At 42.8% G+C, this 24,302-nt stretch overlaps 1 protein-coding gene across 6 annotated transcripts in view; it reads left to right on the plus strand.

The window, feature by feature from the left end:
- The first annotated feature begins 901 nt into the window (after positions 1 to 901).
- The window catches only part of Bckdhb (branched chain keto acid dehydrogenase E1 subunit beta), a 177,793-nt gene continuing 154,392 nt past the window's right edge, over positions 902 to 24,302 (plus strand). For 4 of the 6 annotated variants that reach the window (XM_027411032.2, XM_027411031.2, XM_027411030.2 and 1 more), the window contains exons 1-3: positions 902 to 1,130; positions 10,675 to 10,752; positions 11,905 to 11,973. In XM_027411032.2, coding sequence (XP_027266833.1) covers positions 941 to 1,130; positions 10,675 to 10,752; positions 11,905 to 11,973 — 337 coding nt within the window. In that variant the 5' untranslated portion in view covers positions 902 to 940. The other 2 variants (XM_027411033.2, XM_027411034.2) reach the window with 2 other exon arrangements.

A 24,302-nucleotide genomic window follows, 5' to 3' on the forward strand; every position in this document is an offset into this window, starting at 1 on the left:
GTCTCATCAGGACAAGCAATAGATGACATTTCTCTGCCATTGAAGGTCTCACATACTAAGAGAGGAATGATCCTTCCTGGGTCCTTCATCTTCATTTTCTCTCAGTCTGTCACCAGAATCCTTCCTCCACTCTGGAATCTTCCTGTGGCTGACACACTTTGTTTGTCTCTGTTGTGTTTGATTTTCTTTTTTTTTTTTTAAATGGCTACCTGCCAATTCATAACCAAGGAGGATATATACTTTAAAATACTTGAATATTTTAAAATAAAATTTATAAAGCTGATTATTTTGTCTAATTTAACTATTCAACTTTTACAGGTTTTTAACTTACATAGAGTAAGGCCACCAGGTAATTTCTGCTGTACTTGGGCAAGAATTCCTAGTGGATTTGAAGCCAGAAATCTCTATTTACTTTTTTTTTTTTTGCTATTATCTAAATCGGGGAAAACAAAAATCAATAAAAATTTCTATATTTATTATTTCAAAATTAATGAAGGCTTTCCCAGGGATTCTACAGTTTTCTGAAACTGGAAACCAATGCCTGTCCCAGCAATCACTAACCTTTACCATCCCGCACTCACTATGAGAAACACAGGAGGAAGTATAATTGTAAAATTGAAAAAGCTACAGGAAATGACACTGTAAAAATGATACTGGATACCAACACAGCCAGTCGCGGTGTGTAACACCGCACTCCACGCTGTTGAATTTGGGGCGGCTCCACTTTCAGGGACCGCGCATCTCAGGCTACAGGGCCCTAGGTCTAGCTTCCGTCTGAACCGGCTTCCAGGTCACTGCGTCTCCATCCCCGCCCCCGAAATTCCATCTCCGATTGGTTTCTTTCACGGACCCGCCCCCCGAAACCGCCCAATGAGGAGGCCCGCCATGCAGCTCCGCCCTCCCTGCCGGCAGCGTGGGCTGCGGTGCCTGAGACCCGGGGATGGCGGCAGTGGCTTCGCGGGCGGCCGGGATTCTGCGGCTCCGAGCTGCGGGAGCAGAGCGGCGGTGGTGCGGACCGCGCTGCGCTGGGCTGGTGCAAGGCTTCCTGCAACCCGGAGGCGAGGACGCGGCCCAGAAGCGGCGGGTGGCCCACTTCACTTTCCAGCCGGACCCGGAGTCCCTGCAGTATGGTGAGACCGGGCGACCTCCCTGCATCCCGGGTCCATCCCTGCCTCGGGTCGGCTTGCGATCTTGTTGCTCTTTCTTGGTGACTCTTCCCTTCAGATGCTGCCTCCGGGCACCTTCAAGATAGGTGAGAGGCACCCTGACTTCTGCTAGGGCCCGAGGGTGCAGAAAAAGTGTCCAAAGAGCGCCCTTCTTTTCTCTTAGCTTCAGTCCTGCTTTTCCTTATCAGGCCCCTTAGGTGTTACCTTGCCAGGATTGGGTCACCAACTTGAGGCAGCAGCCCGAAAAAGACTTTCCTACCTTTTCCTACCTTCCTTTCCTTTCCTTTCCTTTCCTTTCCTTTCCTTTCCTTTCCTTTCCTTTCCTTTCCTTTCCTTTCCTTTCCTTTCCTTTCCTTTCCCTTTCTTTCTTTCTTTCTTTCTTTCTTTCTTTCTTTCTTTCTTTCTTTCTTTCTTTCTTCTTTTTTTCATTTGGAAGGGAAGAGTAAACGTAGGGAGTAAATAGTGGAATTTAATTTTCTCAAGGTCATGAAACAGGTTCTGCCTGGATATGGGAAAGAATCCAGAGTTCTATTTGAACCCAATACTGAGCTCCTGCTGGGCTCTGCTGCCGTTTGGCCCAGCAGAGGTAATGCACACAAGTGACAGGAAAGAGCAAGTGGAAGGAACGGGCCAGGCTCCTGTTGTCCGCCTTTCTTACACTCTGTTTCCCCTGCAAGTTTTGTGTAATCGCCTAAGGTCTATCTGCAGAATATCAGGAGTCAGTAAGGACACCTGTCTGGTTTTCTTGTCTAATGACTGCTCCCACGCTGGGGCTGGTGTTTTTGGAAGCCTGTCTTTGCTTGTGAAAAGTAATTGTTGAGAGCTTGCTGCTATTGGTGAAATTTGCATTCCTCAACTCATTTGGTTGATAGGACAAGCTTTAATTTCATGTGATAGGTCATGGTTTAATTTTTTGCTTTGCAGTTAGATAGCCTGAAACCTTGAAGCAGGTCATTCAAGAGTACACAAGATATAAGTTGACAGGTAGCTCCAAAGTTTGGAGTCTAGTAATCTAGACCTCAGAACTGCCATTCTACATAAGGCAACAAAAGCATTTAGAAATAATTTACCGATCTTCCCAGTTTTGTGAAATAGTAGATTAGAAAGATGAATTGCAGTTGATTTTTTCCCCCCTCCTAGCCTTCAATACTGTCTTCACAGCAAAGAAACTTTGGCCTAGTAATAGAGAAATAGAGCACAGGTCTTCTAATTCTCTCTTCCACAATTGTGAAATTACTAAAACCCGAGTGATGTCATGTCTCTATGTTTTCACTATAAAGAAGGTACAAGGGTATTACAGTTAAAAGGCATAATTTAGAAAAAAGTAAAAAATAGTGATTGTACCACTCACGGGAAATGCTGTTAAGCCCCTTGAAGTTCATTCAAGACAGACTTTCCTATAATGCTGTAGCGTTTTGATAACCGGTAGAATTCAGTAGTGAGGGTCTCTTGAGTTTGGTCTTGTCCCTACCACCTGAGACTTTGAAGTTATTAGATCTACAAGCCTCTGTTTCTGTATGATTAAGGGATTAATGATAATAGCTACTTCAAAAGGAGGGGGAGCTAAGAGCTGAGTAAGAATGTCACTAATATATTTAACACAGTATGTGGCAACTTGGAAGCACTAACTCAGTAAAAGGCAACTTTTAATAGCCACCGTCATGCATTTGTTAAGTTTCATAGTGTTATAAAATATGCAGATAGATACATCCCATGTAACCCCCCTTCCCACCTCCTGATAGAGCCCCAGAGATTAGAGTTCTCTCTCAGAAACATGAATGGCTTAAAGGAGTTTTAAAATCCCCTGTTTACACATAGTCTGTATAAGATGTTTGGTGTTTTAAGTGTAAGAGGAGAGGATATAAGAATGTGTTAGGGTCAATGCTGGGAATCCCAGGAACGCACCCTTGTGTTGGTGTTTGCTTCACTTCTGCTGAGGACTCTTTCCCCATACATTTGCTCACTAGTCTATGTTCTTGTGTGACTTGAGTATTTCTTTGTGCATATTTTGGAAAGCTGTTCCCTGTGTCTTTTCTCCTGTCAGTGCTGACACTATCCTCCCTTATTAAGGAATTGCTTTTATCCAGGTGTTGTGGTGGGCATCCGTCAGCTATCTTTTTACATAATCACCTGAGCTAGATGGGATTATGTTCATTGTACATTGAGGCTCAGAGTTGTCTGTGGCCTTTCCAAGTGTGGTAAAGAGCAGAATCAACTCTCAAGCCCCATTGTGTCTGACTTGAAAGCCTCACAGACAGTGCTAAAACTTCCAGTTTTATGGCTGTTAGTGAAGAGACCGACTCTCTGCCCTTCGAGTGTGCTGCCAATGCCTGTCATTCATCTGCTTTGACTTCACATGGAAAAGGGACTGCTTCAGTTGGTGGCCAGGATCAACTTCAAATAGGTGACTTTGAAGCTATACAGTGGACTGGGACAAGGGCTTGTCTTTGCAAAGACCACGGGAACATTGTTTTTCAGGTAGAAACAAGACAGAGTAGGCTTAAGGTCCTGAGTGAAGTCATCCTATGTTGTATCAACAGAGAAAGCTGTAGTTGGATTTTCCCTGGGCCACCAGCTCACAATAGCCACACAGAGACTTATTATTAGTATGAAAGCTCAGCTTTAGCTTACGATTTAGCTTAGTTCTTTTTTTTTTTTTTTTTCCTCCAAAACAGAGTTTCTCTGTGTGTAACTATGGCTTTCCTGGAACTCACTCTGTAGACCAGGCTGGCCTCAAACTTACAGAGATTCACCTGCCTCTACCTCCTGAGCGCTGGGATTAAAGGTATGTGCCACCACTGCTTGGCCCTAACTAGTTCTTATAACTTAAATTAACCGATAATTTTTAATCTACGGACTCTGTGTGGCTCATTACCTCATCTCTGTGCTGACTGTCCTGTTTCCTCCATCATTTGACTGGAGGCTTTGCCTTTCTTCTTCCCCAGAGTTCTCTGTCTGCCAAGAAGTCCCACCTATCCTCTCTTGCCTAGCTATTGGCTGTTCAGCTTTTATTACACAATCACAGCAACACATCTTCACACAGTGTGCAAATATCCCATAACATTTCCCCTTGTCTAAATAAAAAGGAAAGTTTTGTAAAAATTTTATTATTTTTTTTAAAGGAAAGGTTTTAACTCTAACAGGGTAAAACTATATACAATAAGAACAATTATCAGGTAAGAATTGCATTTATAGTGTCCAGTCCATTTGTATTTGGCATATGCCTTTTTTATTATAACTTATATTGTCATCCTAAAAATATCATTTTAGACCTTAAAATATTGTTTTAGGTCAACAACTTAAGCTTTTGTTTCCCAACCCTATAAACTTTACATCTCTTATGTAAGTTTTTATTTTTCTGAATTTGGTAACACAGAAAACTGTAACTATAGCTATTTAATCTTTGTATATTTATACAAATTTAAGGTTATTTTTATTATTCCGTATATGTGTTTCTACTCTTCTTTTTTTTTTTTTTTTTTTTTTTTTTTTTTTTTTGGTTTGGTTTCGAGACAGAGTTTCTCTGTGTAGCTTTGAGCCTATCCAGGCTGGCCTTGAAATCACAGAGATCTGCCTGCCTCTGCCTCCCGAGTGCTGGGATTAAAGGCTTGAGCCACCAACGCCCGGCCGTGTTTCTACTGTTAAGGTATTGTACCTATACAGCTCATTAAAAAATGTAAAGTTACATTTATCTATCCATGCCATATAAAAAGATGGCATACAATAGTAAGACATGAGGACTTTGTAGCCATGTATATTTATCATGTCTCATCCAATCTCAAAGCTGTTCCCACGTACAGGGATCAGCTTATGTGTCCCCTGTCTTGTAGTTTTTCTTGGCTTTTACCTTCATGCCTTTAGCCAAGATTTTCATGAGGTCTTCCCCAATCAAATCGGGTCTTTTTTGTTAACAAATCGGTATCTTTTTGTTTCCTCTCCCCCAGTGCAACATATTTTCTGACTTCCATTCTAAAGTTGACATTGTTAACATATATAGGTTGTTTAATTTAGCAGTTTACATAATCAGCAGCTACTTTTTTTTATTCATTAACATTTAAAAATTTCAAAGTCAATAAAGCGCCGTACAGGATCCAGACACCCTTTGTAGTTCCCATCTTTATGTGACTTTTTATGACTTTACCCTTCCTTCCTTCCTTCCTTCCTTCCTTCCTTCCTTTCTTTCTTTCTTTCTTTCTTTCTTTCTTTCTTTTTGAGACAGGGTTTCTCTGTGACTTTGGATGCTGTCCTGGAACTAGTTCTTGTAGACCAGGCTGGTCTCGAACTCACAGAAATCCACCTGCCTCTGCCTCCCGAGTGCTGGGATTAAAGGCTTGTGCTGAGATGTGTTTGTGTTGTTAGAAAAGTTAGTGGGAGGTATTTCTGGATGTGTAGTGAGTAGCTGAGAGATACTTTGGGTACTGTTATTCCTCAGGTGAGAGGGTGAAATTGAACTTGGAGTGCCAGTGGGTGATAGTAATTTTGGGCACATTGATCCAATTTAGCCCTGTTTTACCAGTGGGTCCTGGGGAAGGGTATTGAAGATGACATAATCATTTGTAGTGAAGTAGTCTAAAAGGGTGATGCTGTACTTTTCTTTTGGATGGAATACATTGCCCAGACAAACAGCAACTTAAGGAAGGAAGGATGTATTTTTGGCTCACAGTTCAAGGGTGCATGCAGTTCATCATGTTGGAGAAGTCATAGTTGCAGGAGCTTGAGGAAGCTGGTTACATGCCGTCTGCCGTCAGGCACCAGAGCTGGATGAGTGCCAGTACTCAGTCCTTCTTTCCTTCTAATGCAGTCCACACTCAGCCCATGCATTTGTGTTGCTGGCATTAAGGGTGGGCCTTCCCACCACAATGAACCTTTTCTAGGTGACCCCTCCCAGTTGTGTCTCCAGGCTTGCCTTTTAAGAGATTCTAGATATTGTCAGGTTGACAGTTGGGATTTACTATGACTGGGGGTGTAGTAGTTTGAATCTAATTGGTCCCCATGATCTCATAGGGAGTGGCACTATTAGAGGTGTGGCTTTGTTGGAGGAAGTGTGTCACTGTGGGGGTGGGCTTTGAGGTTTCCTATGCTTAGGAAACCTTAACCCAGTGTTTTAGTCAACTTCCTGTTGCCTGCAAGATGAGGGTTCTCAGCTCCTCCTCCAGCACTGCCTGCTCCCTGCCATGCTCCCCGCCATGGTGATAATGGACTGAACCTCTGAAACTGTAAGCGAGTCCCTGTCCCTCGCAATAGTCTCGCCAGCAAGAACCACACAGGACATTCGGATCCTTCTGCAGGAAAGCTTTAATGCGTCTTGAGAGGAGAGCATAAGCTTACCAGAGCGGAGACCCCGAGCCAAGAATCCCGTCCCCTAATAAAGGCTGGCAGCCGCCGCCTGGGACGTGTCACCCTATGATTGGCTGCAGCTCATCAGGCCATATGACGCCACGGAATAGGCAGAGATCAAGGAATGGAAAATTACCCAGCGCCTGCGCAATAATTTACATTCAGTGCCTGCAGGCGCCATCATTGTAATGGAGAATGCAGGGACGGCTCCCTACAAGTCCCCTCAATTCAATGTTTACCTTATAAGAGTTGCTGTGGTCATGGTGTCTCTTCACAGCGATAGAAACCTTAACTAAGACAGAGGGTAAGGTGCCAGGACCACTGATATGAGTAGGGAATTCTGGGGCACATTCCCACATTCGGAGAAAGAGAGGGTACAAGAAGGAAACTTAAATTTTAGCATGAAGTATTGGTGGATAGTACCGTGAGGCAGTCTATCTGAATGTTAGTCTGCCATTAAAACAATTTGATGGAAAAATTGGTAACCCTTGAGGTCAGATAATCCCTCTTGATCCGTTGGATTTGGTATTGCCCAAAATGTGACCTTGTGAGACAGGCTGTGATGGAGGTCGCATTATCATCCACACTTTAAGAACGAAGAAGTTGAGACACAAAGACATTTCCTTTCTATTTTCAGGCCTTTAAATGTAAGAGATGGGACCGAGCGTGCCCTTCACAAGGATACTAGCTCAGCCTGGCTGCCAGGTGTATTTCCACTGAGCAGTGTCCTAATGTTATTCACGCACTGTGCGGGTGCCTTAACACAGGCTCCATACCTGTTGGCTCGGCTCTGCTCTGCTCTGCTCTGCTCACATCAGGCCTTTGTTGAAGATGCTGCTTCTTGTGTATCTCAGCAGGAACTCACCCTTCCTGCTCAAATCATTTACTACCTTCAGGTTTCTTTTGATCATTCAGGAACTTAATTATTTTCCTCTTTATCTCATTTTGGAGATTTTGGCATTCCAGAGGCAGTATCACCCAGGAGTTAGGAGCTGTAGGTTTGTGCTTTCTGCTCCCTCCCTCTTTCCTTCCTCTCTGGGTTTTTTTTTTTTTTTTGGAGACAGAGTTTTTCTGTAGCTTTGGAGGCTGTCCTAGAACTCACTCAGTAGACCAAGCTGGCCTCAGACTCAGAGATCTGCCTCCGGAGTGCTGGGATCAAAGGCACACACCACCACCCCATCAAGGCTCCCTCTCTTTTAAAAAGAAAAGTTCTCACACTGCAGCCCAGATGGGCCAAGAAATCACGGTGTAGCTCTAGCTGGCTTCAAACTTGTGCTGATCTCTTGCTTCAGCCTTCCAAGTGCTGGTGTTATAGGTATGAGCCAGCACATGCCTGAATTTTATTCATCCCTTGACAGCTTTGCATTGTGACATTGTCCCTGCTCATTAATCGTTGTATATCTTATCAGGCTCATCTGTACTTCGGGAACCTAGTGAGATGATCCATGTAGTTATTGGTGTCCAACAGCTGAGGTACTAGAATAAGTCTCTGTAGGGAGGAGAAAGGGGAGGTGGATACCCACATGGAGTGGAAACTAGACATTGACTGCTTAATAGTACCTGATAGACATCCGGTTTCTTACAATGGTTCTGTACATTAGATATCATTGTTTTTGTTTTTATAGAGGAGGGAACTGAAAGTTAGCAGTGGCAGCTTTCACTCAATACATTCAAGATTTACTTTGTGTGATTGTTGCTGTCACTTTTGGTTATTTTGTGATAAGGAGCTCCTTACACGTCCTAGGGTGGCTTTGAACTCACATTTCCTCCCATCTCAATGTTGTGTGATTTTTGTTGAAGTTTCTACTCTTTTTCTACTAAAAACTTGCTGAGTAGCAATGTGATAAGACTAATCAAGATGGTTGGGGGTGGAGTTTGAAGGTGGAGCACTTGGCTAACATGTGGGTTGGATCCCTAACTGGGAAAAGAAAAGATCTTGTAGGGGCATTTGCTATTATATCAAATGGTCAGCAAAGTTATAATAAAAATGGTATTAGCTGTTAAGGCCTTTTAATCTTAGTTTCTTAACTATGAAAATCCTATTAACTATGCACAATATTATTTTACTACATGTATGAAGTATGTATGTTATTACATATATGAAGTGGGTATATTATTATCATTAGGCAAAAAAGTTTGTCCTAAACTGTTATCTCATATTTTGTACCACCAAAACTTTAAGAGCATAGCTAGGTCTCCTGGTTTTATGTCAGCTGTGAACTTGACTGAGCCTAGGGGCATTGCCTCAATCGATTGACCTGTGGGGTATTTGGTTGATTGTTAATTGGTGTCGAAGGCTGAGCAGGTGGTCCTGGCCCGTCTAAGGATGCCATGGAGCAAGCCAGGAAGCAGCTTTCCTCTGTGCTTCCTGCCTCAGCCTGAGGCCCTGCGCTGACTTTCCTCAGGGGTGGACTATAACCTGTAAGAGTAAATACACATTTTCCTCCCTAAGTCGCAGCCTCAGGAAAGCAAACCAGAACAGCAGGGTAGAGAAAGATGTAAGGGCGGTGACTGTTAAATGATCCAACTGTAGCCTGTGGGAAAATACTTTATGAAGTAATTCTGGGACATTTGGTGTGATCGTGTGTTCTTTGACATGGGTGATGTAACGACACTTTCTGAATGATTTCTTACTGCCTTCAGAAACAAGAGTATAAACAGGCCATTATTCTGGGTGAAGAGGGAAGTGAGATATTCTGATAGGGGACTGCCAACGCCTGCAGTTTGGGCATGCAGCGCTATTGAAGTGATTAGAGAGACATCTGAGGTCAAGCAGGAACATGCCAGAGGCCAGGCTGAGAGAGAATCATGGGAGGTTTAAAGATGGCAGAGGCCAGAGCTCACTGAGGAGTCTGGTTGGGCTAAGAGGAAAGGGCTAGTGACTAGCATTTCAGCGTCAGAGGTTTGAAGCCAACAGCAGGAGCTGTTATGACCCATGGTGGTAATTAGACCCTGACTGCCTCACATTAGGATCATGGATGTTAGAGGGACAAAGGCCAGAGTGGGTCAGCCTTTAGAGGTAGATAAAGTGTTAAGGTTGGGGCAGGCCTGCTTACCAGGTGATTCATGGGAAGTTTGCCTGTACACTGAATGCTGTTGGAGAGGAGTTGACCTAAAGTCCCAGTAACTGTGGGTCTTGGCCAGCATTTGGTTTGCTCAAATCGCCAAAGTCATGCTTATTCTTAATTTGCAACTTTAGAAATTCTATCAGATAAGGCTTTGCTGTACCACTCAGAATAATGAAGTTGAGAGGGTCATGAACTACGTTGGATCTAACCATCACTAGTTAGCTTTCGCTCTGCATTTAGGGGTCACCAAATATATTCTTTGAACATTGTTTTGCTGCATTGCCTTTGGTGGAGCCTTCCAATGCACTTTTTGGTTTTTGAGGCACTAACTTCCTTCCATGTATTGCATCATATGGTCCCTCCCAAAGTCTGTTTCTGAAGACAGGCATTAGCCTGAAGGAATTTTAATTAAGCAATAAGACAGTAGGAAGGAGTGAGTCTTATTATGTTCAGGGAAGAGATTTTAGTATTCTCCAAGCACCAGCGATTTGGCACACCAGTTTATCTTCAGCCTTCCTTATGTCTGAAGAGCTATGGGCATTTGTGGCTGTCAGCAGTCTTAACATTCTTTATGTACATTCTTTATGCCCCTTTCGTTCCTAATATTTGTTTAGGGTGGCCAGCACTGTCTGGCTCCCACTGGATCCTTTTCTATGGAAAGTTGTAGTGTGTATCTACAGACACATCACCATTTGGTTGTTTCTCTTCATTTGCTTGCTTTTTTTTTTTTTTTTTTTTTGTTTTTCGAGACAGGGTTTCTCTGTGGCTTTGGAGGCTGTCCTGGAACTAGCTCTTGTAGACCAGGCTGGTCTCGAACTCACAGAGATCCGCCTGCCTCTGCCTCCCGAGTGCTGGGATTAAAGGCGAGACATTGTTTAGTATATATAGGGTTTACCTCATCAACTGCCTCTGGGTGTTTACTTCATCTGTATCTTTTATAAATCTGTCATCTCTGCAAATAATTTGGTAAATTCCTAGATAGATTCTGTTACTTTCTTTGTATCTTGCTTATTTTGCCGTGTTATAATCACCTGTTAAGAAACTATTTTTTGTTTGTTTTTGTTTTTACAATTTTTGATACAATGTAACTGTACTTTTCACAGGGCAAACTCAGAAAATGAACCTCTTTCAGTCAATAACAAGTGCCTTGGATAACTCATTGGCCAAAGACCCTACTGCAGGTAAACTTAATGCAGCTTTGTTCCTTCCAGAATTGGAGACTTGAGCAAATCATTAAAGCCAAAGGATCTGCTTGGAGTTATTAACACATATTTACCCCATTTTTTTCTGACACATTCTCCTGTATATCTTTGTTAACTGGCTCTTCACAGCATGTATGGTCCCCTTAGTATATGTTGGTTTCTGACTGACAACTGTTGGCTACTCCTGTGTGTAGGAAAAACAGGAAATGCCATTTTGTTTAGATATTTATGTAATAGCATAAAGACTCGATTTGTATACATTTATAGTTGTTTTTACATTGAGTATGTTAGTAGTTTGGAAATAATAATAATTTTAGTGTTTAGTAAATCAGTTTTTAAGTTACCATACAAAGCAGTGGGATTTACTACAGCTGTTTCATCCACGGGTGTCCAAGTTTGTTCTAATTTGTCTCCTTCCCCATACCTACTTTCCCTCTTTTTCTGAGTCTGGTAATGATTTATGGTTGTACCTATTTTCCTACCAATATCAAGATGTCATTTTTCCTTGTGGATGAGTAAAATTTGTTGGTGTATATGTATCACATTTTCTAAACAATTTTGTAGGAAACTTGTGCTTATTTATTTTTAAGTTTCATTATTTTTAGTTATGTGTACATGTCTGTGTATGGGTATGTGCATTTCAGTTCAAGTGGCCATGAGGCTAAGAGGTGCTTGAGGTATCAGATCTCCCTGGAGGTGGAGTTACAGGTGGTTGTTAGCCACCTTATGTGGGTGCTGGGACTCAAGCTTGGTTCTCATGCAAGTTCAGTGTACACTCTTAAATGCTGAGCCATTTCTCTATCCCAGTAGCTGAATCTTGATCTTGCTGTGTTTCTAAAGTTTGGTTGACTTTATATCTACATGCATGACTTTATATGTACACTTACATATATGTGTGTATGTGTGTATACACATGTGTGTATTACATATACACAAGATTATGTGTACATATTTATATGTGCACATATAAATTCTGCAAAAAAGGTTTTACATATATATCACATTTATATTACACAGATATGAATATGTATATGTATAACTTCAAATCTAAATATTTAAGTTCCTTGTTTTTCATGAATTAAAATTTAGGGATTGATATACTAAGTATATTCTTTGAACATCATTTTTCAGTAATATTTGGTGAAGATGTTGCCTTTGGTGGAGTCTTCCGATGCACTGTTGGTTTGCGAGACAAATATGGTAAGTACTCTGGAATATTTACTCAAAGGTCTTGAAAATATAAAACATGTCTGTAACATTGCTATATTATTGTTTGGTTGGGCTCCTTTTATTTTGGTAACATGCTGCAGAGTTCTATGGCCTGGATTTCTCCAGATCTGTTCTAACTAGAATCTTCTAATGGAGTTTATATCACATATATCATAAATTGCAAAACACAAATAACGCTTCATGACAAATACGTTTCAAGACATGAATTGTCACATCATTCATCTATCCAAGAACCTTGGGCTTCCTCTTGCCACCCACTGTAGCCAAGCTAAACCCTGTTGTCTCTAATTCAAGATTCTGCCCATTTGTCTGTGTATTTTTGTTGCTGTTGTTGTTGGTGGTGGAAATTTAACTTTTATTTTACATCATTACATGGTTGTGGGGCCTGGCCAATCTGTAGAGAAATCCAGGCAGGATTCCTATCGTTCACACTTGAAGCCAAATTCAGTTTTGTTTTGGAAACCTGACTTAAAACCTTGGGATGACCAGTGAAAGTCCACTCCATGTTGTGACGTGTCGTCACTTTATTTAGAGCCAAATGACTTAAAAGTTATTCATATCTAATAGCTCTGCAACAGGGTCTAGACCTGTGTTTGATTAAACTTACAGCATTGTAGCCTGGCCAGGTTGGCGTTAAAAGTCACCACGGTGTAGCTTCCTTCCTCTGAACTCACAGCTGCTTTGTGTCCTGCATGGCACATGATTCCTTTTGACATGCTGCTTTCATTGTCTTTTCACTCAGAGGTAGAACCATCAGAACATGCTTCCGTGTGTCTACCCTTATCATTAACGACTCCTTTGGTACCTTTGTGTTTTATTTCTTCTTTCACTCTTACCTAATCTCAGAGGGAGCAAAGTAATCTCAGAGCAAGCAAGGCTTAGGAGGAGTTGATATTGCTCATAGTCTTGCACTCCTCTGCCTTGGAGTGCTCAGGTCTGTTTAGGATGGGCCTTTAAGAGCTTTAACACAACTATTGGGCTTCATATTAGTTTAAGATGTGTTTCATTAGTTTATGCTGTGGAATATTTGTTTAAGGATGCAAGGATGTGTTGCATTCTTTTATGTTGCATTTGTTTAACTCTGTGAAGCTGTGTTCCTTTGCCTGCCTAAAACACATTATTGGTCTAATGAAGAACTGAACAGCCAATAGCTAGGCAGGAGAGGGATAGGTGGGGCTGTCAGGAGAGAATAAATAGGAGAAATCTAGGCTCAAGAGAAGGGAGGAACAAGAAAAGGAGAAGGAGAGGAGGATACCAGGGGCCGGCCAGCCAGCCAGCCAGCCAGCCAGCCAGCCAGCCAGCCAGCCATGGCATAAGAAGGAAAGAAAGATATAAAGAATAAAGAAAGGTAAAAAGCCTAGAGGCACAAAACATAAAGAGAAATGGGATAATTTAAGTTAGAAAACCTGGCTAGAAAAGAGCCAAACTAAGGCCAGGCATCGTTAAGTAACTATAAGTCTCCGTGTATCTATTTAGGAGCTGGGTGGTAAGCCCCGAAAGAGTTAAAAACAAACAAATGAAAAACAACCACAATTGTATTTTGCTTTTCATCATTCCTGAGGTACGTGGTGTCATGGTCCATGTGATGTATTGAGAACACTGAATATGTTCTTGTATCTCCCAATGATAACAAGCTTCCAGTCCTTGTCTTCCTCCTGGCTGTGTGTTCGGTGAGCTGTTGAGAGACAGAAAAAGTTGGTCAAAAGGCTGTCTTCCATACTGTGGACTCCTGGAAACTTTTATATTATTAGAAAATAAAATGAAAGAAAACGTTGGTACATTTGATTTCAGAGAAAGGCCTATCTATATATTGTGGACTATTTCAGGAAGTTGAGGAAACCCACAGGAGAAAGTAAACAGTGCTCAGGTATTTCCAGAGGTGATCACTGGGCTGCATCTGAGTATTTGGGCTTCTGGAGCCTATTTGCATAGGTCTGTATATATTAATACTTAAAATACAGAATTTTACTTTTATAGCTTGATGTTTTCTCTTGTGTGGTGCAGTAGCATGCTCCTGAGGGCAGTCCCTTCATGTCTGATTCAGTGTGATGTATTTAAGCTGGAGAGAGTTTTCTGGCTTTTCCCACAAGGTCACATGTGTGATTTTTTTTATTGCACCCACTTTGGGGGCATTTCATCCATACTACCTGCGGTTGACAAACTAGCAGCTTCCAAATTTCTGCTCTCATCTACCCCTCTTCTCTGAGCTTGAGAGACAGAGAATCACTGTTCTAACCCGAATGTTCATGTTAAAGACCCATATTATGGGATTTAGCTTGAATGTCAAGTTGAGTTAGAATCACATAGGAGACACACTTCTGGGCACACCTGTGAGGCCATTTCCCTTCTCATTTAGCTGAGGCGGGAAGACCCACCCACCTTGCCTGTGGTTGGTACCATTCCATGGGCTGGAGTCTGAGCCTGAAGAAAGGCGGAGAAAGGAGAAGCAGAACAGAGTTTCAGGATTCATCATTCTGTTTCCTGATGAGATGCTAGACCAGCTGCCTCATGCTTCCACCACCATGACATCCTTACCATAATGGACTGTGGCTCCTCAAACTGAGTCCAAACAAAGGGGTTCTTCTTCAGCTAAGCTAAGGCTGGGCACTCATAAGTAATAATAAGACTCCGTGTGTGATTAATTTGGGAGCTGGGTGGCAGGCCCCTCCAAAGACCCCAAAAGAGCCAAAGAGTAAAAAGCAAACAACACCTTTCTCCTTGCTATGACAAAACACCACTTGAAAAAGAGAAAAAAATCCACAAAACTAGTTTCACTTTATTTTATGTTAAAAATAATTTATAAGAACCAAAAAATTGTAATAATCCAGTTGAAGACACTGTTAAATAATGAGCTGGCTGTGTTGGTTGGTTTCTTGTTGAGATGAGGCAACCTTGATTGCCCTCATCAGATTGGCCTGTGGACACACCTGTGGGGCATTTTCTTGATTAATGATCAGTGTTGGAGGGCAAAGCCCATTGTGGGCGGTGCCATCCCTGGGCAAGTGGTCCTGGGTTGTGTGAGAAAGCAGGCTGAGCAAGTAATGGAGAGCAAACCACTAACCGGCTTTCCCCGTGGTCTCTGCTTCAGTTCGTGCGTCCAGATTCCTGCCTTGAGTTCCTACCCTGACTTTCCTTCATAAGGTACTTCACTGTAAGGTGAAATATACCCTTTCCTTTCCAAGTCACTTTTGTTCAGTGTTTTTTATTTTATTTTATTTTATTTTATTTTTTTATCACAGTAATAGAAAGCAAACCAAGATCCCCAGAAAATCTCTTCTTTGTTCAGGGAAGCCTCTTGTGTGTGGTGCTGGAAGGCTTATGGCCTGTAGGTGGCAGCCTGTGCTTTGCAATGAGAGCTGGTTCTTTGGGTATTGTACTGGTTTGGAACTGTGGGCAAGCATTTTGTATTCCACCAGGAAGTAAAGGTTGAAGTTTTGCAGGTTTACTGATATAGTATTGAAAAGCTGGGCACTGCTTTGTATTACAGTGAAAGGGCCGTATATGATTAGAGCCCAGGCTACACCAAAAGCTACAGGGCTATTTTGTACTCAGATGGTCAGGATGAAGGGGAATTCAAAAGCATCGGTTTCTCCTTTCCTTCTCCGTCCTTTGATAGAACAGTCGGAGTGCCTTGGAAGTTAAAAGCAATAGAATGATATGCCCCTAGCAACTCATTGTGTACTAAATGGCAGCTTTGACCTGTGTAAGCACTGAGATCTGCTAGATGGATCTAGTGGACTTCTGGGGAAGCAAGGGATGGGAAGTTGTTTGTTACTTGGTCTGTGGGGAAGGAGTGATTTTTCTCTTGAAGGTCACATGGCTATGTAGCATTGATGGTGTACCAGGTGTATGTGTGCAAATGAGACTGGTGTGCGCATTTTTAAGTTTTTTTCCTTTAAAATACTTTTTTTTTTAAAAATTAATGGCATTTTCTTTTTGCTGTTTCAAAAGCTTTATTTTTTCTTGGTCCAAGACCTGAGAGGGGCTCCAAGGAGGTTACAAAGCTGCTTAGTGGCTTGAGAGGTTCGGGTGAAGGTCCTGAAGCTGGCTGGTGCAGAGCAGAGGGAGCCCCTTGGGTTAATGGCATTTTCATAATACTTAGCTTTGGTTGATTCTCTTCATCCTCTCCACCTTTTTTTAGGTCTCCCCATTTCTGTATCGCTGTCTCTGCTTGTCCCTCCCCTCACCAGAATCTTCACGTCCACTTTCGTACCCCATGGATTCTTCTACTCCCCCACCCTGACCTGGAACCCCCCTGCCTCGATCCCTCATGGGCCACTTTCCAGTTCTCTGTCTTCTACCTACCTCCCCCCCCCCCACATAAACACATGACTACTAAAGCTAGAATCTGCACAATACCATTCTGCACTGCTGTAAGTATTGCTGGGCTGTGGTTCTTAGATTGTCTTTGGCCCTCTCACTGTAGGAAACAGGTGAGAAAGAGAACTTGAAGGAGTCTCCTGCCTGAATGTCTGCCTTTTCTCCATCCTGGAGGATTTTTTCCATGACTGTATCCGTTCCTTTATACAGGTGCGGTGGCCTTGGCAGCTTGGGAGAGCTAATAGAAGGACTTAGTTGTTTTCTTCTGTAAATGCCACTGAAATTGTATAACCAGATACTTAGGGATGTTGAAGTCAGGAAGGAAAAGTAGGGCAATTGTAAGGAGAGGGAAAACATTCATCTGTGACATACCTGTTTTTGGGATTTGACTTTGGTTATCAGTCCTCACTGGTTGAGTGAAGAGGGAAGGCCAGGGGAACCCCATGGATTCTTCTAGACACTATCAGGCAATCAATTGTGCTTACTTCTGTTCTCCATAATGTGTAGCTTCCTGAGAGACCCAAGGCACTGTTAAAATTATTTTAAGGAGTGTTTTCTTCAGAGTAGTAAGTTTTAAACCTGAGGGTTGTTCACACAGCTTTTTGACACGTCTTATATTCTTATCTGAATTATGATATTAATATCTTCAACAGAGTAAATGGTCTTCTGCTATATATTCTTCCTGTGGAAAGGCTTGTCTGACTGGTAGCCATGCCTTTGGAGTTAGTGTCAGGCCTCCACTGAAGGATGGTGATTGGTGAGGTGAGGGTTCAGTGTCTAGAAAACTAGAGTTTATTTGGCTGAAGAAAACACTTTATAAAAACATGAATTCTTCAGAGAAAAGAAATGTGATTTGTTTATCCTTTTGAGGTGTGTGTGTGTGTGTGTCTTTTATCAATTTGTTTTCGTTCATTGGACGAATTACCCTCAGAAATGAGACGAAATTTTATTAATCCATATTTCTTTTATATTGACATCCCACATTTATTTACCTTGTTGACATTTGTCAGTTTTTATTACAAATGATGACTTTAGAATCTACTGAGATTCCCATTGTCAGGAGTGAAGTTCCAATCGTCAGAAGTGGCCGCTGTGCTTTAACTTCTCAGAAATCAAGTGAGTGCTCTCCTGACTAGGCGTACATATTCGGTTTAGCAAACATAGGTAAGAGGCGGGGCTTAATGCTTTATAGGGTATCAGAGCTGGAGAGGAAGGAAGGCTGTGTGTGCCAGAGATTCTTGGTTCAGCCTTGGGAGGTAGAAGCAAGGCAGGCAGACCTTTATGAGTTTGAGGCCAGCCTGGTCTATATAGTAAGTTCCAGGCCAGCCAGGGCCTATATAGTCAGACTTCTCCCCATGGTGGAGGGGTTGGAGGAGGGGAGAAAAATGCCAACATTTCTAGAGCTAGAGAACTCTTTCTGTATGTCATATATATTTATGTATATGGCAGCTCAGTTGACAGAGTGCTTGCCTAGCTTGCAGGAGGTCCTGAATTCCCTCTCCCAGCTCTTCATAAACTCATCCCAGCATGGACGGTGGAGGCAGGAGGATCAAGAGTTCTTAGTCATCCTTAGCTACTTGATGTGTTTGAGGCCAGCCTGGGCTACATGAGCTCCTGTCTGAGGGGCGGGGGAGAGGGAGAAGGAGAAAAAAGGAATTCCAATTCAGCAGAGTGGAAGGTTTTTTGATTTGTCTGTGGAGTGAGGAGCAGCTACCATAAGTTCATGTTAAAAAGTTTGAGAACTCCATGCTTGTCTTCCGAACAGGTTTTTCGGAGTGTATTAAGTCGTTTGCTGGCAGCGGTGCTCTCACCGCTTTTTCTTTCCTTAATTGATTAAACACTAAATGTTAGAGCTGCCGCCAGGTGTTCTCTCTGACATTTTAAGCACCATGCAGAATGTGATGCCCTTAAGCCGCTTTTTCTCTATTTGACAGTGGCAGTTTTAGAATTTTCAAATGTGAGCACAAAGAGGTAGACTGAGATCAGAGTGACCAGCTAATGATTTTTGATAGTACATCATCGACTCATAGATCCTTTGAAACTTGGCAATTTAGGAGTAGCAAAACAAGACTTTGTGTTTTATGAAAAGCCATATGTTAAACGAGAAAAGATCTTTCAGATTTTTCAGTTTGACATGCCATGTGTCCTTGGCTGTAAGGTATTTCACATGCCCCTTTCAGGATGGATTTGCTACAGTATCGCCCTGGATCTAGAATACAGAGCTTGGGAATGTGTTCCTTCATGTGGATACCTTTTATCAGATGGAAGTATGGTTTGTTACTTTGTAGTTAGTATTGGTATGTGCTAAATATTTTTAATTATTTCATTTTCTTCATTTTTTATATATTCAGAATTGTTTGACTCATACAGCATTTGATAGAAAGCCTTTGAACTGTTTTTAATTCATTTTCTTTATGTATTATAATTGTTTGACTCATACAGTATTTGATATAAAGCATTTTTAACTGTATAGATATAGTTATCTATTGCTTTAGCAATAGATAAAGCTGGGGACAGACCTGAAGAGTGAGGTCCTGTGCTGAGTCATCACTGAAGACAAACAAGAACAAATGAATCAAAGTAGCACAATACTTTGATTTTTTTTCTTTTAAAACAGGATTTCGCTATGTACCTTGGCTGGCCTGAATGCCCTATGTAAAACAGTCTGGTCTCAAACTCACAGAGATCTACCTGCATCTGTCTCCTGAGTGGGAATGAAAGACATGACCCATCATGCTTGGTAATATTTTTGGTATTTTTTTTCGAGGCAGGATTTGTCTGTGGCTTTGGAGGTTGTCCTGGAACTGGCTCTTGTAGACCACGCTGGTCTCAAACTCACAGAGATCTGCCTGCCCCTGTCTCCCCAGTGCTGGGATTAAAGGCGTGCCATCACCACTCGGCTGCCTGGTAATATTTTAAGAGAGATTTAATATAATATAATACCCACCAAAAAAAGATGACTTCTATTAATCTTAAGAGTTAAAGCCACATTGTTGAATGCCATGTGACTGCCTGCCCTTCCTGGGATGGCTGACCTGTATGTGAAGACTGGAATATGGTACCCAGAGTCTTAACTACTCTTCTGTATGTTACACGTTACTTTCAGTTGTAGTAATTAGATATCTAGGACCATGAGAACCCCTCTAGAAGGGACTCCCATTTAGAAATGTGAAGGCAACCATTTTAAGACACTTGTGAATTTAATACATTTAAAAAATACAGTGAGGGGATAAGATAGATGGGTCAGCGGTTCCCAGCACCAGTGTTGGACGGCTCTCAACTGCTTGTACCTCCAGCAATCAGGGAATCTGATGCCCTCTTCTGGCCACTGAGAGTACTCACACATATCTAGCACACAGACACACAAAGAGACACGAAGAGACATGGGGAGACACAAGATGTACATGTTCCCCCCACACACACCTGGCACACACACACCTGGCACACACCACCTGGCACACACACATCTGGCACACACTTGGCACACACACCTGGTGCACACACACATACACACACACATCTGGCACACACCTGGCACACACACACACACACACACACACACCTGGTACACACACACCTGGTACACACACACACACATCTGGCACACACCTGGCACACACACACACACACACCTGGTACACACACCTGGCACACACACACACACACATACCTGGCACACACATATCTGGCACACACCTGGCACACACACACATCTGGCACACACACATCTGGCACACACACATCTGGCACACACACATCTGGCACACACACACACACACACACACACACACACACACACCTGGTACACACACCTGGCACACACACACACATACCTGGCACACACCTATCTGGCACACACCTGGCACACACACACATCTGGCACACACACATCTGGCACACACACACACCTGGTACACAACACACACATCTGGCACACACCTGGCACACACACACACCTGGCACACCCACCTGGCGCGCGCGCACACACACACACACACACACACACACACACACACCTGGCACACACATATCTGGCACACACCTGGCACACACATACACATCTGGCACACACACACCTGGTACACACACATCTGGCACACACCTGGCACACACACACCTGGTACACACACATCTGGCACACACCTGGCACACGCACATCTGGCACGCACACACACACACACACAACTGGTACACACACACACACACATCTGGCACGCACCTGGCACACACACACCTGGTACACACACATACATCTGGCACACACCTGGCACACACACACCTGGTACACACACACACACATCTGCACACACCTGGCACACACACATCTGGCATACACCTGGCACACACACACACCTGGCACACACACACACACACACACACACACACACACACCTGGCACACCTGGCGCACACACACACATCTGGCACACACACAAAACATTAAAGAAGTCCAAATTTTAATTCTTTACCCTTTGGATCGTTGTACCATGATACAAGCTATGCTTGGGAGAGGCCAACACTTGCTTTCTGTGCTTCCTTGCTTTACTTTTCAGGGTTGTTTATGTATTCTGCCATCATCATTTTCCTTTTTTTTTTTTTTCTAAGAAAAACCATGGGTGTTGAAGAATTAAAAACAGATGTGTGGTCACTGCTGACTTGGAGATTCAAAGATCAGTTTAGGTAGGGTCAGGCTAGTTACAAAATACACCCCCCAAATAGCATTGTGGATTCATTGGCTTCAATTGCTCAGGGATCCTTGGGGATTATCAACTTAACAATTTATTAATTCTTTAAAATTGAAAACCACCAGCCAGTAAAAGACTATCGTTAGCAGCCAGCGTTGGTTGTGCACGCCTTTAATCCCAGGACTTGGGAGGCAGAGACAGGTGGATCTCTGTGAGTTCAAGGCCAGCCTGATCTCCAGAGCGAGTGGCAGGATAGGCTCCAAAGCTACATAGAGAAACCCTGTCTCAAAAAAACAAAATAAAACAACAACAACAACAACAAAAACCAAAGACTATCGTTTGCAATAGCTCATTTAGACTTCTGGATTAAGAGGCTAAGGTACAGCCATTTTTGTTGCATGGTTCTGATTGACCTGTAGTGTCTCTGAACGCTTGGATTCTCCCATTCTATTTTGTCCAACATGAAACAGATCACATAGTCTACTGAGTTCATTTGAGAACATGTCAAAGCTGTATGCATGGCAGCCACAGCAACTTCAGGGCAGCTTGACACGGAGCTGATGTTGTCACTTACTTGGTCCCTCCAGGAATCTTAATGTACAGGCCATTATATTATACACTGAGGCACATTCTCTGCCTCCAGTTCTAATTTCATTGCTTAGTGTGTGTAATGCAGCTCTAAGATCACATAGTAATAATTATTAAATTCACTAGGAAAAAGTCATTTTCTATTCAGACTAGGCGTAGCCAGGAAAAACAAGCCTTGGATGGAGGGGACAGCACGAGTGTCAGTTGCCAGGTATTTGCTGAGTGAGACTCCTCTGTGAGAGCCACGGAAGGATGGAGAACATGGCTTTGTTTTCTGTTCCCATTTAAATAGATGGGGTTACTCGCTTGCTTTGATTGGCAGGGTTGAGGCAGATCAGTTAGGTAAAGGTTGGCAAATGTCATGAGCTAAGAAGTCACTTGGGAAGCTTACTGGACTGAAAGTTTTCAGTTTCCTGGTGAGCAGCTACGCCCACAGGCAGCATTAGCCATGCAGTGCGTGACCTTCTCTATGGCATCCCGCCACCCAGTCCTCTGGCCCCCAGCCAGAAGTAGTGGCATCTGGCCAGCCATAAATTAGCCAAAGGATTCGTATTTTTGTTCTGGCTCCTGGAAGCACAAGTGTCTTTAGTAATAAGACGTTTCTGCTCATTTTCTGGGCAGGTTGCTCTCTTAATCCATCTCTTTCTTTCCTGGTCCTCACTAGTAGGGAGGCTGGTAGAAACAAACAAGAAACTTGTTCTGAGCCAAAAGGGAACACACACAAACCCAGCGCCCGCAGGCTGAATTAGACGAGGGCTCTCCTTCATTGAGTTTGAGCATTTGTTTTAGAAAACGTGGGAATTTATCAAGTTCAGGAGGAAACTTTAAATTGCTGCAGGAGCATCTTCGCTCTCTAATTAAAACCAGAAATGGAGCATAGTAAATGCCATGTCCATTGTGTTTATTTCAATTAAAATTAAACAATAGGATGGTATGTCCATTTCTCCCTTCTGCTTTCCTTTGTTTCTTTTCCTCCTTCCCTTTCTTTCTCCATCCCTCTTTTCCTCTTTTTGTTCCCTTCTTTCACAGGATCCCAGGTGGCCTCAATCTTGTGATCCTCCAGCCTCAGTCTCCTCAGTGCTGGGATCACAGGTATGCATATCATATGAGTACTATTCCTTTTGTTAAAATAATGATTCAGGGGACTGGAGAGATGGCTCAGAGGTTAAGAGCACTGACTGCTCTTCCATAGGTCCTGAATTCAATTCCCAGCCACCATGTGGTGGCTCACAACCATCTATAATGAGATCTGGTGTCCTCTTCTGGCCTGCAGGCATACATGCAGGCAGAACACTGTATACAAAATAAATAAATCTTCAAAAAAAGATTCAGTAGAGTTTTGTTCAAGGAGTACTTTTAATTATTCTGTCCATACATACCAATGAGTAACACTGTCCTGTGCTTCCTTGGCTATGGAGTATGTTTATAGGGTGTGACTATGTGAAAAGAGAAACACTTGCGATTTCTGTCTTATCTGTGTTCTCTTTAATGGCTTCCTTCACCACACAGGATGCTGAAGGTAAACTGGGAGGAGTCCCATCTGTTGGGAGGCTCTGACCTACGTATCTTCTCCTGGTTGCTCCCTGATACTCCTAAGCAAACCTAGAACGGAATAATTTCAGTAGATGATTGCTCTTCCATTCTTGCCAGAATAAAGTTACCTTTATTGGCTGCATGGGTAGCATCACATTTCTTCTTGGAGCATGGAGTAGAAGGCAGCTCATTTCTCAGCGTTAGCTCCCATTACAGTTAAAGATTTTAGCCAAGTAAACTTTGTTCCCAGTTCTTCCAGCCTAAGGATACTTGCTCCCCAGTCGCCATTAATAAAGGAAGCGAAGGCTGCATCTGTCACTGCTTGAAGTCGCTGTCAACGGATAGCGCCACTGCTCTCATTATGGTGTCCACCTCTCATTGTACCTGGAAGGGCCCAGGGAGGCATGGATCACAGAGCATAATATTTCCAATGTGACTCCATGGAGGACACTATTTGATGCAGTAGGGTTTCCCTGCTCAGTTTTTTTGTTTTGTTTTGTTTTGTTTTTTCAGATCTCCTCCTAGTGTTGCTGGTATCCGTTTTGGTGGTTAATTTCTGTTGACCACTGATGGGATGAGGCTCAATAATTAGGCTTTGAAGTATTTTCTTCTATCTAGACCACATGGAACATGGAGTCTGTGTTTCTCTTGTTAAGTCACTCTTATGAAGGCTTTTAGCAATTGCTCAGTGTCTTGACTTGCTTCACTCTTCTCTTCACTCTTTTCAGTGGACTACTGTCTATCTTTTAGGAAAAAGGGAGACAATGAGGTGTCTTTTGCTAGGTCAGTGACATAGGCATCTAAGTTTCCCACCTTAGAAATTGAATTTTCAGGAATGCTTGAGGGGGGCTTGTGTCCTCAGTAATTCTCCCGTATTACCTTATGAGTACATTAGATCTCGGTGAACACAACAGGCCTGCTATGGAAATGTAAGTTCAACACAAGCCCTCTGGCTTTAGTTTCTGGCAGGACTGAGTTTCCTGAGCTTATGCTGCATAGCTATTTTGGAACCCTTGCTGCCTGGCAACTCGGTCTGTTTTGCTTATTTGTGTCTGATTTATAGTATCTGAAGAACTGGAAGGTTGCCACTCAAAGTATCTATCGTTCTCTTCATGCATGTGATATGATTGTTGGGCTGTCGAACACAGGGAGTGAAGAAATAACCAGGCAGTGA

This window comes from Cricetulus griseus, chromosome 4 (genome assembly GCF_003668045.3).
Source record: "Cricetulus griseus strain 17A/GY chromosome 4, alternate assembly CriGri-PICRH-1.0, whole genome shotgun sequence".
NCBI classification, from domain to species: Eukaryota; Metazoa; Chordata; class Mammalia; order Rodentia; family Cricetidae; genus Cricetulus; species Cricetulus griseus.